We start from the raw sequence: 19,349 nt of genomic DNA, 5'->3' as shown, positions 1-19,349 counted from the left end.
CCTTCTCATTACTCCTAACAGTTATGAATAAGCTAAAACTATTGGGACAGGGAGTGTATCTGCAATGCTGATTTGCTTAAAAAAGAAGTTTTATCGAAGCATGTAATGCTGTGGGGCTTCTTTTTGCACACATTACATTTTAATTGCTGAGGCAATGCCATGGAGAATGACTGACAGAAAGAAATTAGCTTTAACTTGGCACTAGAGTGTGTGGAGGGAAGAAATATTTCTGCAAGATATATTTCTTATGTGGAGGATATTCTTAAAACTGAGCAATGCCAGCCTTGGACAGTCTGATATATCTTTAGTCTGCAATTAATTTTAATCCGAGCTGCTGTGCAATTTAAATAATTTGTTCTTGTTCATGGGACCTTGTTATCATTGTCCATCCTACTGTCCATTTCTGTATCTCTGGGGCATTCAGAAGCTCTTGGGTTTGAGCATACTGGAAATAAGCCGCCATCATCATCATCATCATCATCATCATCATCATCATCATCATCATCTCCTGTTGTCCTTCCTCAGTGAGGATTCATACTGATTTGCCTCATTTATTAAGGGGTGATTTTTATTTAAAATAAATATGTTTATAGAACTACGAGCAGCATTAAGTTTGTGACAGCAGTAAATGAAGTTAACATTAAGTAAGAGTTTGTTTAGCTAAAGTATTTTTATGTCAATAGAGAAAAACTCCTTTTTCTTCAAGAACCTAAGCTTTTTAGAGTTCATAGTGACTGATTGCTTTAAAGGACAAAGCGCAGAATACTGTATCAGCCTCTCTAAAATGGAATAAAAATCCATTTTGCTCTTTTAGGTGCCTGAAGCAAGGAAAAAACATACAAATGTTTGATGTGATGTAATTATATTATTTCAATAGCAATACAATGGAGGATTTTCTGTTTGTGTTTTGATCATAAAACTTCCTTGTGATATCTTGTAAAAGCTATCTGATTTATATCTTTTATTAGCTCTTAAATGAGAGTACTTAAATAACAGTCAAAATTACTGCATGGTAGAAGAAGTATAAAATATTCAAGAAAGGAATAGAAAAATATTCTTCCTTGAGTTCTTAATGCTCTATGAACCATTGCTTTATAAGTAGAGCTTTTATTAAGGAGGAAAATACAGTGCAATTTCCAAATTGTGCATCTCTTGCACTTCTGTATATAATTTGTAAAAATCATTTGCATTTACATTTGGGGGCTGGGGGTAATTTAGATGGAAGTGAGGACTATTGTGAGATATAGTCAAAAGTTTTCAGTAGCCTAAAAACAGCTGTTGGCATTGATGAATGACCATGCAGTAGTGTTCAATTTTAGTCTGTATCTTATCTGTTTCTGAGATATTTGAAAGAATCCTTTTTAAATAATACTGCTAAGCTTTTCAAAATTGACAATTTTCTTGGTTGCATACTTCATTGCAATCATACTTCATTTCTTGGTTGCAATTTCTTCTTCAAAGAATATTGGCACCTAATCAGTGCTGTGTTTCAAAAATTGCTTTTTCCTCATGGGCTCCCTGTGAACTCCTGTCCCACCAAAATCTTTAATCCCTTTAAAAGAGTCTTTCCTGTGTTTATGGAGATGGTTGGTGCATTGCTGGATCCACGTGGAGTACTTGTTGGGAGTACAGTCCCTTTAAAGTCAGTACAGTGAGTACGTAAGTTTACAAACTGGTCCACAGAGACTGAGGCTATGAAATGAGTGTCCTTTATAGATATAAAAGTTGAAAGTTATAATACATTAAGGAGACTTTTCGCTATTATATGCCTGGGTATTAAAAATTAATTTGCTGAAAGAATGCCATAGGCAATAAAAAATGTTCCATTTTAGGTGATAATTTTAGAATTACTGTGGCTTATGGTAACTGAGATAACTTGGGGAAATAAAAATATTATTTAATTCCACAGAGAAATTACAGATGTGTAAAGTGTTGAAATGATAATACTGTCCATAATTATGGTGTGTGATTTACAAACCTAAGGAGGACATGGAAAACATTTGGTGGTGCCTTCCCTTCATTCATGTAGATTAATAGAAGGGTTAAAACTCCTTTTTCCCTACCCTGGTGAAATTTTTTTGGATTCTAGTTTTATCACTACACTGAATGGGTCTACAGGTCCTGCAGCTAGCATCAGAGCACATGCAAAGCAGATGGTTTGCAGGAGACTGCATGAACATATCTTGGGCTGCTTTCTCTCTCTTTGCTGGCTCAAAGTGAAATTTGATACCTGCAGAGATGCAAGATGGAAAAACTGGCTTGCAAAATAAGATGGTAACTGGATTGGCGGGGAGGTTACAGCTTCATACACGAGAGTATGTCAGCTATTTGCAATGACAGAGTTCAGGACTTGTGAAGAAAAAAGCAGAGAAGATAGCAGGCTTGTGTAGACCTACAGCTTTGATAGAAAATGGCAAAACATTCCCAAACTGCCCCATGGTTTCTGAGTGCTGAAAGATCTTGTCCCCAAGCATGGTCTCCTGCCCAAAATATTCCTGAAGTCTGTAATTTTATGATCTGCTGGATAACCAGAGCTGTTACGGCTGTCTAGCTAATGATTGGATGACTGTAGGTCACGTTTTATATTCCCTAATCCCAAATACTTAGGCATTGACTAGGAAGACTGCTGCACTCTGTTTTTACATGCTGTAAAATTGAAAGTGTTTATTCTTTCATGTCCCCATTCCTGAAATTCATGCACCCCCCACTTTATCTGATGGTTTCTTTGTGCAACCCGCCACTTCCAGAAAAACTTGTGCTAGAGTCCACAGAGTTTTGGAACTGACTCCTGACAATCCCAAGCATGGTTCATTGCTTTAAACCAAGGAAAAAAAAAAAAAAAAAAAAAAAAAAGGAAGAATCCAAAATGTTTTGAGAAACACAGGGGTGATCAGAGTAGATAAGGAGTTCAGATTGGGGCTGCTTTTACTCCGTATATGGCAAGTAAATTTTAAATGATAAATGTGATGGGTTTTTAAAAACTAATGGTAATGGTGTTCAACAAATGAGCTGTTTGGTTTATCTGAACTATTGGTTTAGTTAATTTAGGGGAGGAATTTTGAGCGTGGCAGCAAGGAGCAAGGGGTCATTCCTTGCAGGTGAACCAACCTTGCCTGTGCAGGTGGAGCAGAGCTGTTAGCAGGTGTGGGTGGTGGGCAAGCCACGAGTGAAGCACCTTTGCCCTGCTCTGCTCTGCTCTCACTTCCTGGGTATGGGAAGCACCACAGAGCGGGTGCCTCAAGCAAACAACGTGTTGCAATACTCACTGGTATGCTCCAGTTGTTTAAGCATCCAGGTAAAATGGACTGCAGCTGCTTCTTTTGCCCACAACAATATGAAGCAGCTGGAAAATAATTTTGAAAAATCCAGGGCTATATCTTAATGCGGATCTGGGATCTGCGTATATTTTTTTTATAGCATGCCATCTTTACTAGGTTTTTTGATTCAGTAAAAACACATTTCTTCCATTCCCTTTGAAACAATGTTTGTATTTTTTTGTGGTTTTCAAGCTGCCATCCAGAAAAGATTTCTTCATCCTCTCAGAAGAAGCTTTATGGTGTGGGATCATGGGCAGCAGTATAGAGAAGGGAAATAGCACTGTCTGCACCAGGCAAAGTGGAGGAAAGGAAAATGATATTTTAGCCACATCAAAGCTGCCATGTAATCATCATGCTACTAGCAGAAGATCTGAAATCATCATTTTCTCATTTTTCATTTCTGTATAATAGCACGATATTAGAGTGGCCAAACCAGAGCAAATAGCTGGCTTTTGTGCTTATGTATTTTACCTGGCTAATTGCAGCAAACTCAATTCTCTGAAAGAGTATGAAAATATTAATATTTTAATTTGTATGCAAACTACTACTTAAAGCTGCATGCATTGTTTTCACAAATCACTATGAATCATCTTCACCCAGATTCATACCATTTTGTGTGTATTCCTTTTTTGCCTGTTACTATCAAGTACCAATTTTGGTAAATGAACCCCCTCTTGGGTCATTTCCACAATCTGGAGCAGAACTGTGTTATCTTTCTGCCTCATTGACTTACTATCTCATTTTCAGTCTCTGAAGAAAAGCTATCTTTTTTCCCCACCTTGCTTATACTACTTTTATGTTCCATGAGAGCAAGCTTAGTCCCAATCCATGCCTTTTAGTAATAAAAAAAAACAGGCACTAATTTAATGTTCCATAATATTTTGTAAAAACATCCTCAGAAATCAAAGTAATAGCATGCAGAAAAGATTTCAGAAATGAAAGAGGGGAGTATATCAGGAGTGCCTCAAAGCACAAAGAAGTCAGTCATCTGAACATTTATCCAAACATAATAAAGTCAACACCACAATAAAGTATTCTATTTAATGGATTATTATTGTCATTATTTTTATCTAAGTTCCAAGAGAATGCTACATTATTCCATATTCTTTGCCATGTGAGTATGTTCATATGTTTTATACTAAACTGAATTTTAATCAAGCCTCTGGAAAATAAATGAAGTTTTATAAAGGCAAATGAATATTTTTTTCCACAAAGAAGGAATTGAAAGCCAAATAAACTGGAGCTTAAATGAGCAGGAATCAATATCGCATCCACCTCCTGCTGTTCCTTCCTGCTGAACATTTTTAAGTGCTAACAGTTTGGGGTATGAATTGATTAGAATTTGTGAATAAAGGAAGGAAAACAAAGTCCTTCCTGGAATATCTTCTAAAAGGTGTGGGACCTGGAGAGCTCGATGAAAAGAATGTGTGGTGGTGTTCTTTAGTAGTGGTGTGCAGAATTACATCTCTAGCTCATATTTTTATGGTCCTCAAGGCAGGGAAAATATTTCTTCTTTTTCATGATTGAAATAAAATGCTACAGGAAAAACAAAAGGAACTAAAATGTAAACCATGGAGTGCTGCTCAGTAGAGGTAATTGTCTCCAGTGATGGATGTGAAGCACATGCATTTTGCAGATGAGTTAAGCCCCCAAAGAAACTATTGCATAATCTTCTTGTCTGTTCTTCTAAATGTGCTTTCAATTTTCATACTGCTGATACAAATCTCTTGGGTCAAATTTTGTGTCTTGTCATGTTTTCACAGTAGTCTTTTATGTAGACCCAAGAATTTGAGCTCTGCCTGCTTCAAACAGTTACATTGGACTCAAAGTTAACTGCTTCTTGAAGAAGAGAAAGCACATCAGGGTACACTAGAGTTTTATTCTGTGCAAGTAGGGGTGGCAGCCTCCTTCCTGCATGTCTGAGCAGTAAGAAGCAAAATTTCCAGAATCAGGCCCATCTTTAGTGAGGGTCCAGTATCCACATCCTATTTCATTCCACAGTGTGGTCGTCCCTTATAAACAGAATATCTGGCACATGTGTTAAAAATGCCTCTTGAAAAGGCTTGGACTGTCATTTTTTTCAGGGTGGTTGAGTGTGTTCCTTGTAAAACTGAACCATTATGAAACACAGAAAGATCTCTGTAGTGTATAAAAGGTTTAATGCTTACAGTACATGTCTTCTCAAGGCCTGTGATAGTCTCCTTCCTCCAATCCATTCAATGTTAGTCTTTTCCATGTCAGTGTGAGAAGCAAAGGGAAGTGTGCAAGTACTGAGTACCTCAGCTTTATACCTTCCCCAAAGGACCTGCACTTAGCAGAATTGGGCAGGATAAGGCGAGTGAGAAATAACATCTCTCTTTTTTTTTTTTCCCTCCTTTTATTCCTAAACCATAAGGAAGTTGTCTTAGCAGCAATACATTTAATGGTTATTTGTGAATTTCAGAGGTCTCTTCATTCTTCCTGAATATCTTTACTAGTATGTGTTCTGCTCATGGTTGTCTCTAGGTAGTAAGTAATGTAGGAGCCGTGAGTTGAAGCCTCAGGATTTACACCAAAGGACACACTTTGCTAACCTGGTTTCATAGGCAGTAGTCACACTAGCAGCCCTTCTCCCTCTACTTAACTGCAAAGGTCTGAGTGCCATATGGCTTTGAGATGTTTAACATTTTATTATGTCAAAATTGTTTTGATAATGCCATTGATGCTTCTCCAATCTGTCAGAAATAGTTCAGAGAAGGTTATTATAATTATTGTAGAAACATATGTGCTAATTCTGCAGATGCGTTACAGAGACATTCTTCTGGGTTTTGTCTCCCTTAGGCTTTTGGTGGTGGACTGAAAGTGAGCAGTTTGACAGGTTTGATGCAGGTCTGATTGAGAGGATAGTTTTCCACATGACCAGTTTCATTACCAGACACATTAAAAACAGTCTGGAGTTACTGGCCCTAGAGAAAAAAAAAAAAATCAAAATTAATTACATAATGTATTTGTTTTGGTTATGAGGAATGTCCTTCCCTCTTGCAAAATGTTGTTTTGTGGTTTTTTTTTTTTTTTTTTTATTCAATATTTTAAAAGATATGGGATAATGTATTTGTTTTGGTTATGAGGAATGTCCTTCCCTCTTGCAAAATGTTGTTTTGTGGTTTTTTTTTTTTTTTTTTTTAATCCATATAATGAAAGGAAAGTGATGCAGGGCTTAGCTGTATGTTTTTGTTGCAGGAGCCCTCAGACCTGTTGAAGTGATCATAATAACAGTATTTTGTCATCAGACCTTCTTTCCATCCTTGTCCTTTTCCTTTTGGTTTTGTACTGCTTATAAATAATGGGATAAAATACCTAATTTTTATTTGGAGATATAATTGTGTGTGTGTGTACATGTATACACACACCTATACAGATATGTGTGTTTGTGTAGATATATAGGACTCAATTTATCTTTTGGATTGTTCAGATTAAAGGGAAGATATTATCTTCAGTCATCTTTAATTTTTTAGTAAGTTCAATTTATTTTCATTATTTTGATGCAATGGAAGTTGTTTTTCAGAATAGTTTGTTGCAGTTTCTTTTTTAAAAATTGTACCCCTTGCTAAAGACACCTTGTGAAATGGCATTTAAGACATATCTTCTTCAAAAGCCTAGAGAAAATAGAATAATCTGTATATTTATCCAGCTTTTAAACTGCTGCTGTAATAGGGAGCAGGAGATGGTTGCTTTTAGAGAGATGCCTAAAAATTAGTGTCACTTTTTCTATTCTCTCTCTGTCTAAAGGGCCTCAACAGAAACCACAGCTGTTCAATCCTGTTTTTTCTCTTCTCATTGTTTTTCTTTTCTGCCCATTGTAATAATCTGGCTTTAAGCAGAGACTCTTTCAGCCATGATCTGCTGTCATGCTGCTCAAGCTGTCAAGCAGCTTCTGGCACTGTAGGAAATGGAGCTTAGAGCCTGCAGTTCCTTAATCTGAAGTGTCTGCTTGGTGCTTGGGAAAGGATGTCCCCATGTGCCTAAGCAGACGGCAGGTGAGCACAGCTACAGCACAAAGGGTATGGTTCTTGAGGAATGTTTAAACCATAAAATCTGTTGCAAAGCTAGCAGTCCCTGATTTTTCCCTTTGAGTTGACAAAGTCTAATTTAAATTAATCTAGTTAAGAGCCCCTTATCAAATCATAAGCCTCCCAGTCTCAGCCAGAGTGATAATTTAATAGGATGCTTTTTGTTTCTCTAGATTCCAGTTAGACTGAGTGAATTATTGTCTCTTGTGGAGTTTGTCTAATTAATCAGTTCCCAGTCCAAATTTTTTACTCTGTCTCCTTCAGTGCTGCCTGCTAAACTTAACCAACCTCCCCTGTCTTGTGCTCTTATTGATGCCTGTTTATGTTCTTGCTCCTTCCCCCTTGGTCCTGGCCTCCTGGCTTCTCAGTCTCTGCTGCTTTCCATTCCCTGTCTCCTGGACTTCTCCTGACTTTTTCTCCCTGATCCTGATTGACTATGAGTGCCATCTGATGCTATCACACTTCAATGTCAGCCCACATGCTCAGGGAGATGTGATGATGATTGCAGCCCAGCTTAATGTATGTGACAACACCTGGAACCGAGAATGAACAGCACCCACTGGGCTCTTTTATTGCTTGAATTCTTAAAATAGGTTTTCTGTGGCTTTAGTAATTTTTTTTCCAACATTCCTCATTGTGTGTTAATCTTAGAAATGGATGCTTAAATATTATGTTAGTCTGAAGATCCTGATAAGGCAGTTAGATAAAACTGTCACAGAGAACAAAGAGTTGGTAAGTGTAGGTTATAATCACAAAATTAAGGTAGGATGGGATTGGTGATGATTTTTTGTTCTGGAACAACTTTGCCCTGCTGGAGTTCTGCTCTGATGCCAGTGTGTGTGTGACATAAAAGAATTCCATCCCAAAATTTTTTCTTCTTGTCCCATTTAGGAAACTGCCAGGCAGAAATGTCTACGCCCAGATGCACAATGAAAAAGAGCAGGAGATGACAAGCCCTGTTAATCACAGTGAGGACACCCAGAACATCATCCAGGGTGAGGAGTTTATTGATGATGATCTGGACTCTCAAACACTAGGTAACGCAAGAGGTAATTTCGTTTTTAGCTTATAAATTTTCATAAGTAGCTGCTTTTAAATTGATGTTTGTTTTCATTTTAGTTCTTTTTCATTTTCTGTTCAGTCTCAAAAATATGCAAATGGTAACACCAGTAACAAGGGATTATCTCAATCACCTTTTGGCTTGCTTGAGATACAGGCTAATGTATGGATGACTTGCTATATAGAGCATGAGCACAGACATAGTAGTTTAATGTCAGGAGACTGACTTGGACAATTTTAGAGATAAATTATATTTGGTAGAATGGGATATAATCTGCAACAGTTGAATTCACTCAATAATCCCCTGAATTAGTGGAAAATTTAGTTCAGGCCAGAAGGATTTGTAGAGTCAATGCCTCTGTGATTTCAGATGGATTGTATGGAGATCCATTGCATTATTTGCCTTCATATTCCAATGGCATTTAAAGTTTTTTGTTATTAGAAACATTAAATTTATTCATGTATTAAAAGTATCATAAATCTTCCTTAATTTAGCTGTTGATTTTCTAGTATTCATGAGGTGGTTATAAAGAATCCATGAGGGAAACTTTCTGTGAGTATCTCAGTGCAAATGATTTCAGTGTCAGGTGGAAGTGTATATCCTGGCACCTTGTGGTTAGTTTTAATGCAACATGGACTTCTGATCTATAATACATTGTCTTCAGACTGCTTTCAGGTCACAGTCTGAAAACTGTAGGACAAAGTAAACAACACCCAGTTCCATTTCTGAAAATTTGTGAAAATAAATCAGATGATCCAAAGCTTTTGGGATTTGTAGCGGTAGATTGATGGTGTGAAAGGCAGTTGTAATGTCTTTGTGAACCCCAAGGAAGATGTGTTTTAGCTGCACCCAAGGTAGCCTGGGCAAGACAGAACGTGGTCTGATGAGAGATTTCTTTATCTTGAGTTTCACCTTTTTTTTGTTGTCGATGTCTTTATTTTCATTTGCAGAACTGTGTACTGCTTCTAGGTTCTTGGAGGTGTTAGCTTTGAACACAAGGGAAGAATCCAACCTCTTGCTTTGCTTTGTGTATTTCTATCTCTTCTCTGACAACCTTGTGTATGAGTATCACTGCTTTCATTCTAATTTTGCAAGACGACCTTTTTTGCTCTCCTGACTTTACCGGAGTTAGTTCCAAAAACAAACCTGGAAAAACAAAGTCTATGTTAAATTTGTTTGGTCATCTCGTCTCCAGGGTCTTTAGAGGAGAAGCTGAATGCTAACAAGGTCCTTGCAGACATGCTTATTGAAGTGGAGCATTCAACCACCTCTAGTAATGTACAGAGGCATAACTTCTTTTAATGGCAGAAAATCCCTCATGGCTTATTTAAAAAAAAGGAGCTTGGGATGCTCTAATAAAGAAATGCTACCCTGATTTGTAACACATTTAGAATTAATCTCTGCTTGCCCTGCACTTGTGAAGGAAACAAAAATCTTCTATCTGAGCAGAGCATTATTTTTGGGTTAAAGAGTACAAGATCATGATGTTTTCATGACATAAGAATGTGAATGTGATTTTGAGGTGATTTGTGCTTCAGCCAGACTGTCTGCAGCAGCAGTCTTTCCAGGAGAGTGTAAAAATCTCATTTTTGTGGATCATAATCATTTGTATTTGTCAGCTGTTGTACAGCATTTAGACAGAAGATGTTATTTAATACACAAAACTACACTCCTGCTCGCTCTACTGTTTTGTTATTTGCAATACTTTCCACTAGCTCCGGTATTGCTCAGTACTGCCAAGAAAATATTCCTGTTAATGATACTCTATTTTATCTGGTTTAGACTATGAAACACGTTATAATCCCTGCTTTATATTAAATTCTGGTTTACTACATTATTTGCAGAAGTTCCTATGCTATGGAGATCCCTTCTAGTTCTGGTGAGCTTTCTCCCTCCCTCTTGGGAGATGTCAGTAGCCGCCTCCGCTCCGTGCGCAGCAGGGAGTTACAGGCCTGGGTTTCTGTTTGTTCTCTCTCTTCTCATAACTTTTGAATTTCCACAGTACAGTATTTCCAGACTCACCCATCCACTTTTTTTGTTTTCTATATATTTTATGTTGCCTACTTTATCGCAACCCCCACCTTGGGACTCCTCAACACCATTACCTTGCAGTGACTCCTTCTGGGAGAAGTGGCAACTTGAACAGCTACAGAGTTCCCTTATTGCTGATGCCGGTCAGTGTCCAGTCCCAGGTCAGTGGCATGTCGAATGGACGCCTCAGGTTCCATTCTCCTCCCTCACCTGCACCCCTCGAGACAACTACACCTTTATAAGCCACAAAGAGAACCAACTTATGCTGTCACTGGGATAGAAACCCTAGGAATTCACCACAAATCCACCACCATGAGCAAAAGCTTTGTGCAAAAGTGTGCTGTAGGTACATGGAGCTGTTGCACCAACCTTCACCTGACCTGTTGTTTGATAAAGACACTGTCTTATGCAATTTATTTGTCTCTGCAATAAAAGGGGGATTTATTGTGGAGTACCTGAAATGAACTAATGTTGGCCTTTTGTTTCTGTATTTTCCTAGGCAATCACTCAGGCGTGGTTTTGAGCATCAACTCCAGAGAGATGCACAGTTACCTGGTTAGCTGATATTTGCAGCTGAACACAAAAACCGAAAGACTCTTCACTGTACCATTTTATTTTTCCCTGGTGATGTTCCAAAATTGCAAACATGGCTGTAAATGCTGATGGAGAGGAGGTTTCTTATCAGTCCTGTGGAAAAAAGCATCCATCATCAGTTACCAAGGGCGAAGGATAACATGTCTTGTGTTCACTCTATGGCCTAGAAACTCATTTCGACTGAAACTCAAATTATGGTAGCAAATTTGTAGCCCTAGGCACCTTCAATGCCACCTTGTTTCTTTTCTGTATATGCTCTATTTCTTTATGTTTATTTTTAGAATGATTGACTGTAACTTTTTAATTTTATTTTTAATTGAGGTATTCAGTGGAAGGCTGGGAGTCTTCAGCCTGAAAAGGTGATTTTTACACAAGTGACTAGACCAGAAAAGATGGTTGATCACAATGACAAATTTTTTTGTAGGCCAAGTGTTTCTGTACTGGGAAAGGACTGAGAGACAAATGCACTCCTAGTTGAGACCAGCTCTTAACTTAAACATGTGTGAGACAATCTAATAAATTTAGGCTTAGACCCTTCTGAGGATTAAAGGAAGTAAAATGTTAATTAGGATATCTCGTAATATACAATAATGCTCTTGTAATTGTAGCAAGTCCTGACAAACTATCAGCACCAGTATCTTTCCCCATCCCATCACATGTGAAAGAAAAAACACCAGCTTGATGCTACTTCCAGACCAGGTGCCTTCACTTGTGGACAGTCATTTTAGTTGCTCTTTTTTTTTTCCTGAGCGAGCCCCTCTAGGATGATGGAAGCTGCCAGATGAGTTCTCCTGTTAAACCCTAGGCTGGTGGCCTGTCTCTTTTTAAATTTCCAGAGAGTGTAAATACCTCTTTTACACAGTTTTCTTTGTATGGTTATTTTTTTTAAACTTCCTATGAGGGCAGCTGTGCCGGCTGGGTCAGAGTTCTGCTCTGGGAAGAGCTGGGTGGGGAGCACTGCCATCTCCTTCCCACAGCATCCCTGTTTGGGATTTCCCCTGGCATTTGCCCTTGCTGGTGGGAGTAGGCAAACCTCAACCTGACCTTTTCCATTTGGGTTGGTTTGACAATCCAAAAGGTCATGGGGAAGATGGGAAGGGATTTAGGGCTTCCTGTTTCCTTCCCATCACCACGGGGTGTCTCTCAGTCCCTACCACCAGTGGCCCCTTTTTCTGCAGGGATGACAGGGGAAGGGCTTCTGGAGGGGCTGCCTGCAGAAAGGCTTGTGAGTCAGGTCCTTGTTTCCTCATCCCAGTTTTGTCAGAGTTTCCTAGTCTTGACCTCCGCATCCCTAGGGAATGGCGATGCAGTGAATCCACACTCCTCTTTTCTTTTCTCTGTGGTTTATTTTAGCCATGTAGGAAAACAAGTGGGGTGTAGTGTGGTGAGTTTAAATGTCTGACATCCTGTGTGTCACAGCTGCCTGGGACTAGGATGCTTCTCTAAGAAAACTATATAGTGTCTTCACTTTTTGCCTTTGATAGAGAATAACTAACTCTGTACTCACTGAATGTCATACTGATGCTAGTGACAGGCTTGCACATCACCTTGTTTAAGAAGGATACAGATAACTCATTGTCCAGAATATGCAAACAGAAAATAATGAATGCTAGTCAAATAGAAAAGGACTGTCTTAAAATCAGTGTATGCATTGGAATCATTCTTCAATGTAGCTGTGAATATAGAACATATTATCATCAAATGCAGCAGATTGGGATGTAGTAATTCAGTGTAGTACTGTAGGCTCTCACAAACCCCACAGGATGTATGAGTAAAGCACAAGAAAATCTAGATTATAAATTTACTGTAAGGAACTAGATGGAAAAGTTAAAGATTCTGAAAAGCACTTGCAAACCGCTCAGGAAAACAATTACAAAAATTATTCTAAGATTTCTGCCTATTTAGTTGTATAGTGCCATGTAAACTTATTGACAGAGAAGCAATGCCCTGGGTGACTGTTGTGTGCCAGACTGTGGAAATCCAAGGTCTTAAATGTATCTGAGTCTGGGTTTCTTGAAGAAAAGTGCATATACAAAACATGCTGTGAATTGGAAACTCTTGGGATCATTGCACCAGGGGCTTTCTCTCCTCACCAGCTTTTCTTGCTTTTTCTAGTGGAAATGAGCTGGAGCAGAGAATAAAATAACATTGCAACCATCTTACTTGTTCCTGTGAAATAAATCTGAAATAGGTTGTTTGTATAGGGCAGGTGAGTGGCAAACCAGCTTCACAGACAAGGAATGGGATGGAAGCTCCAGCCTGGGGTTGTTCTCACATGGTTAAGGATTGGCAAAGGACTCTGTTGGAACTAGGTCACACATCTAATTTATGCTTTAACAGCTACTTTTATACATTTAATTCAGGGTGATTTGTGTCTGATCACAGGAGTCTTTTGGAACATGGTAGAATATTTAACTGCTTGGTACTCTAATTAACACTTAGCACAGTGTAGTGCCTGTAATAATTTTTTCCAGTACTTATTAATTTGATTCATACAGTACTCCTGTGAGGTTGGTTTGTCATGTCTTAAAAACACTGTTTTCTAAAGACATATTGGTATTACCATAACTGTATTAATAATACCCAGCAGATAATAAAGGAAGCCTTTGATTTCCTCATAAGAATAATTTTTAAATGAATTATTTTAAAATGCAGAAAGCATTATTGCCATTTTCTCATTCATGGTGTCTTGGTTTATCTGTAAATTAAGACTCACTAGTGCTAGTTCTCAAATATCTTGAACTACATCCATGATATCTTTTTTATCCTTTATATGTATCTAAAATCCTGATGAGTATTCAGAAACACAGAGCTGCTTCTATGCACAAGTGCTAGTCACACATGTGTGCATGCACACATGCAGTATTTGTACATATTTTAGTTATGTTTTTTAATGTGGAAGGGTGATGTGGTGGCTAAGAAACAGAAGATGACTGTCAGATACCTGGTTTCTGTACCCAGGCTTTGAGCAAATTACTTCCCTTGTATGTGCTCTGGTTTCCCCACCTGTAAAATGGGGCTGATAGTAATTACCTACCTCACAGGGGTATTGTGAGGTTAAATTAATTACTGTTTATTCAGGATCATCAGAGCAAAAGAATTTTGTGAGCATAAATTATTAATGGTTTAACTTTCTTTGTTTCACTTGTAATTATCATTGTTCTTAAAAGTTCTCTACTGAAACCAGCTGCAATTATGTATAAATGTAAAAAACACATAATTCAAAAAAGGTGCATCACTGGTAAAAAAGAATAAAAAAGGTAATTTTATTTAAACACTGCTATTGAAACATACTGTTATGTGGTAGCACTGCAACATTGGCTGTGAATTTGCTCTTGCACACTAGTATTGTGAACTCACTTCTCTGCATTGTTATTTGATCAAAAACCTTATAAAAATGGGTACAGTGAGTGATATTTATCAGCACTGATATTGAACTATACTGAATCTAAAAAAAACTGGCAGTGTACTGGCCTCATTGGCCTCTTTTGGCCTTCTTAAAATCTGATGTATTTGCAATTTCAATTACACTCTACTTTTCAGAGTGCTCCAAGCAGTATGATCTGAAGCATTCTAACAGAGCCATCAAGATTTACAGCTGTTATCTTTGTTTTATATGGCTTTGGAACAGCCTGTCCATATAAAATACTCAGAAATGCTCAGAGGACATTAAGGGAAAATGCACACAGTGTTAATTAATTTTTCAGTAATATAAGCAATATAAACCAGTGTATATTTTTATACTCTGTTGAAAAGGGTGGTGGAAATGGCTGAAATGGAAGAAATAGAAGGCCTGAGGCAAGATGTTGTTGTTATCCACAATTCACATCCAATTTCTTGGAACTCTTTTATGATACTCTCATTGAATTAAATCCTTCTTCATATATTTTCTTCTTCCAATGACTGGTGTAATGAGGAGTAAGCTGTTTATTCATATAAAGTAGATGATTTGTTAAGTAACTGTCCTGTAGACAAAGACAAATCAGTGCTTTGCCATTAGTTGTTCCTAGTGCAAAGCAGGTTTCATCTGAAAACCATGATTATCATGGTTAGCTGTGTTTTTAGTCCAATGAGACCTCTTAGTGGGAAGACTCCACTACTGTTACGCTGTCATTTTAATAGAGGTCAATAGAATGGAACTGCAGTAATTTCCATCCTCCTTACACAGATACATGCTCAAAGACATGTGTGGGATACAGAAAATCTTTACAAGAAATTAAATGCATTACTTGGTTGCAGTAGCTTTTTGATGATGAACCAGAGGTTCTGATTAGTTTTGAATTTCTAGTGTTATTTCAAGTCAATGTTTCTAAGTAGTTAGAATCGATGACAGTTTCAGTCATAGATTTTTCCTGTTTCCTATTAAAAAAAAGTTTTGTAATTTTTACATTAATGAGACTTCAGGGGAAAAGAGAGACTTAACATTTTATTTCATTGCACAGTCCCTGCCAGTTGGAGTTATTGTAGTTGTTTTATTGTATATTGATTAATACCACTATATTGTTTCCATATTCATTTTTATGTCAGCATTTTAGATGAAAGTAAGTGCCCATTTCTCTCAAAATATTGGATTTTCACCAGGACAAAATTTATAAGCATTTACCCCTATAATTTGAGATGCCAAATTTTGTTTTGTCTTTTAAGTCCATCCAAAAAGCTGCTTCCTGGCTCATTTTCTCTGTTTTAGTCCCAGTTGTACATTGCTTCTACAACTTTCTTCAAAAGACTGGCACATAGCCAGTAGTAGTCTGAGAAAACCTAAAACTTTCATTAGAATGGCATTTAATTGACTATAAGTAAGGTCTGCTCAGATAATTATCTTAACGTTAAGTTTGTATTTTCATGTTCTGTATTTCATTTCAGCATCTTAGCATTTGCCCTCTCTGTGCCATTTAAATGCATTTTTATTCTCGTAATGTTTTTGACTTATTTTTAGACTATAATAATCAAAGTGACAAATAACTCAGACCCCTGGTTAGCTTTTGCAATTAATAGCCTAACCCTGCAGTCTTTGGGAAATGTCAAGCTGTGCCCTCTCAAATTTGTAACCTTCTGTCCCGAGGCAGCCCTTGTCCCAGCTGATCACCTCAGCAGCACTGCCCCCAGCTGTCTGTGCATGCTCGCGCTGGAGGGGATGCAGAAGGGTTGCTCCATGCTGAGACAGCCTAGAACAGCCCATTTCCCAAATCTGGATGGGAATGTCATGCAGAAAAAAAGTTCTTATTTGTTCCTTCTTTCCAAGTGTGTTGCATAAGCAGAGAGGGTGCACGTTACTGGGGAAAGAACAGCCTGTAATGGTACTTCAGGCTGCTCTGGAGGGTAAAGAATGCATCCTCTTGGAATATTTTTCCATTGAAATTGATATGTAGAGCAAGTTAGTTTCATGATTTTTAATATGAGATCTCATTTCTGTAAGTCTTCAGTCTCAGCTTTTTTCCTCCTGTTAAATGGAGTAGCAAATTACTTAAACTATGAATTGTGGAGCCATGTATGACTTCCATTCTTTTCATCCCTTTTTTTTCCATATGTGAAGCTTGTCAGCATTACTGTTTCCAGCTAGTTTATATGCTGGTAGCTGAGATGATCTTCTGTAAGACAGTATCTAACATAAGAATTACTGGAAGGCTTAGAAATATGTACTCTGAAATACAACAACATAGCTGTGTGAAAAAATCCTTATCAAAGAGCTGTTATGATTTGCATTAAATACTTTTTAGTAGCATCTCTAAGAATACGTACTCTTAATTGCAAACTCTTTGCCTCTCTCTCCTTCCAGATTGATTTTCTTTCAGAAGAACATTTACTAGCCCTGACAGAGAGTGCATTCTTTCCCTTACACAAGTAATTTTGCTTTATATTTTTTCTTTGCAACACTTGTATTTCACACAAACTTTGTCTGTTTTGATCAGCCTTGATTTCTGAGTTTCTCTAGAATTTGCATCTTTACACTGATTACTTGCAATACAGTGGACATAAAGCCCTGTTAAGTAGCAATAATACAAGCAGCAGTACCTGGCACTGCTTAAATAATATGCCTTTTTTGCACGTATTTTTAATGGTATAATAAGTATATTAATCACCAGGAAGGCCAGGCATTCCAAATAACTTTCTTAACATGTCTTAATATTTCTATGTTATTTGTTGCTAATTTTAGCCAGTTTTTGATACTTATATTTAGTTCTTACTGACAGTGTCTGCTCTTGCAGATCAAAGCAAATGAATTGGCTTATTCGCTTTTTAGAAAAAGTATTAATTCACACTGCTTATTGATTAAAAGAGTTTAAAAATTAAATCTTTCTGAAATGGTGAAAGAGATACTTTTAATGAGGACAGCTCATACAGAAAAACAGCAGGTTTATATCCATGTGGCTTTTGAGATATTCTTGCTATGGATTTTGAATAGAAAGGAGTGTGCAGACATCAGTAACAGGCACATAGGCAGTTAGCAAACAGTAAAACTAGTCCAAAGGAGAATATTGTAATACACCACCTCTGTGTTTCAGGCTCACATTAGGGCCTTTAAATAGTTAAAATGATAGAATATCTTCACAAAAAAACTGCCCAGCAAATTGCCAAATTCATTGGCCCCATTTACTTGTGAATACAGTCCTCTCTTTGGGGTTAATCTTCTGAGATGCTGAAGTAGCAAAGTAACTGTTCATGAAGTCACCTGCATTGTTTAGTGCTTCCAAATCTTTGCCAAGTAGCTTCTGAAACTAGAAAAAAGAAAAAAAAAAAAAGCCGAATTTTCACTCTTTTCTGTTTCTCCTCCTTTCCCCCCACCCCTGTTTTGTAGTCCTTTTGTTCTCTTTCATTATTGCTGCTGTTTGTGGCTCTGCCTTGCTGGCTCCTCCAGATGACAGCTGTCTACAGTCTGCTTTTTCTTCCTTGCTTTTTGTTCTGCTTTATGTTACTGTCTGTGTTTCTATTTGGATGTGCACCCTACTGTGTCCCAACTGATAGCAAGAAGAATCACAGTCTTCCCCATCCCTGCCTCTCCTCTAAGCTCTGCTGTATTATCTGAGTCCATGAGGTTCCCTGTGCTTTGTGTCACTGCACTCCATCCTTCATATTTTTTCCCCACTTTAGTATCTTTTAATCCTTTGAGTTTTAATTTTGGCTCTCATTTTTGCTAAACCTTTCTATAATTCTTATCTTTTACTTTCAAGAACTTCCCTCAGATGTTCATCCCAGAGAGCACATGCTTCTACTTTGAGATGTGGATGAGTATTATACTCCCTGAAAGAATAAAAACCAGCATTTCCTCTCTCACCAGTGTATATATTGATTTTGCCATTGGTCTGTAGTAAAATTTTGTATTTAATTGGCAAAGATGGTTATCTGTTACCTCCCAGATATCTTCCTCTGTCTCCTTTTGGGTTACAGACTGAGGCATGGTGTTCCCATGAGTTTCCTGGAGCCCAGCAAGGGCTGGCTTGCTTTGCCAGCCTCACAGTCTGGCAGGTACAGAATTGCAGCAGGGGTAGAGACAACTTGCCAGACCACTGAGCTGCATTTGTATTTCACTATGGGAAATGCTGAGACCCAAGCTGAGACACAGCCTTTTAGAGTAATTGTTACAACCCAAAGCTGAAGAATAGATGCAGTAAAGAGAATTTTTTGTTAATAGAGGGTCGGGAGCAATTTGACTTGATAGTTTTATGGAATGGGTCTGTATGAAACATTTCCTAGAGGGTGGGGAAAATGGCTTGGACTCAAGTTCCATCAGATACAAATTTAAGCAAAGTCACCAGATATATTTGGCAGAATCATCATGCTGGAGGAGCTTGGAGAATGCACTGGGAGTAAGATCATTGAAAAGCCCAGCGGCATCTTGGAAAGGTACAGCCTGTCTTAGGGAGTGTAAGTGAGAGAGATGTGGGAGGGAGGGGAGCACAGGACTAAACAGGACAAGGAAAAGCAGGGAGAAACTCAGTGTTACCAGTGTGTATGGTTTTACCACGTCGTTGATTTTGTTTTGATTATGTCTTGAAGCTTACTTTGATTTGTAATGGCAACTATTTTATTTTGTTGGTTGCATGCAGAGACTTTAAACCATGAGTCTAAATTAAATCAGCACGAGGAACATGCAAAATTATCACCATCTCTGCCTATAATTTAAGACAGATCTGACTTGCAGCAACATCCCACCTGAGGTGCATGGAAAAGATGTTGCTTTCAGAGTCGAGATGCCTGTATGTGTGCTCCAGATGATTGGGGGTCATTTGCTAATGGTGTTCCTCCCTGGCACAGCACCGAGCTAGGAGACAAGGGAAAAGAATTATTTTATAGAGTCTG

The 19,349-nt window shown here is 37.9% G+C and overlaps 1 protein-coding gene across 1 annotated transcript in view; it reads left to right on the top strand.

The window, feature by feature from the left end:
* The window catches only part of SORCS2 (sortilin related VPS10 domain containing receptor 2), a 353,545-nt gene extending 339,791 nt beyond the window's left edge, over nt 1-13,754 (top strand). Inside the window, exons 25-27 of the mRNA XM_041459356.1 lie at nt 8,258-8,415; nt 10,539-10,618; nt 10,957-13,754. Coding sequence (XP_041315290.1) covers nt 8,258-8,415; nt 10,539-10,618; nt 10,957-10,980 — 262 coding nt within the window. The 3' untranslated portion in view covers nt 10,981-13,754. The remainder of the gene's footprint in view (nt 1-8,257; nt 8,416-10,538; nt 10,619-10,956) is intronic.
* Nucleotides 13,755-19,349: the final 5,595 nt, after the last annotated feature.

Source organism: Pyrgilauda ruficollis, unplaced genomic scaffold (genome assembly GCF_017590135.1).
Source record: "Pyrgilauda ruficollis isolate IOZ18807 unplaced genomic scaffold, ASM1759013v1 scaffold1, whole genome shotgun sequence".
NCBI lineage: Eukaryota > Metazoa > Chordata > Aves > Passeriformes > Passeridae > Pyrgilauda > Pyrgilauda ruficollis.
The sequence above is the reverse complement of the archived record's forward strand: the minus strand, read 5'-3'. Positions and strand labels throughout refer to the sequence as shown.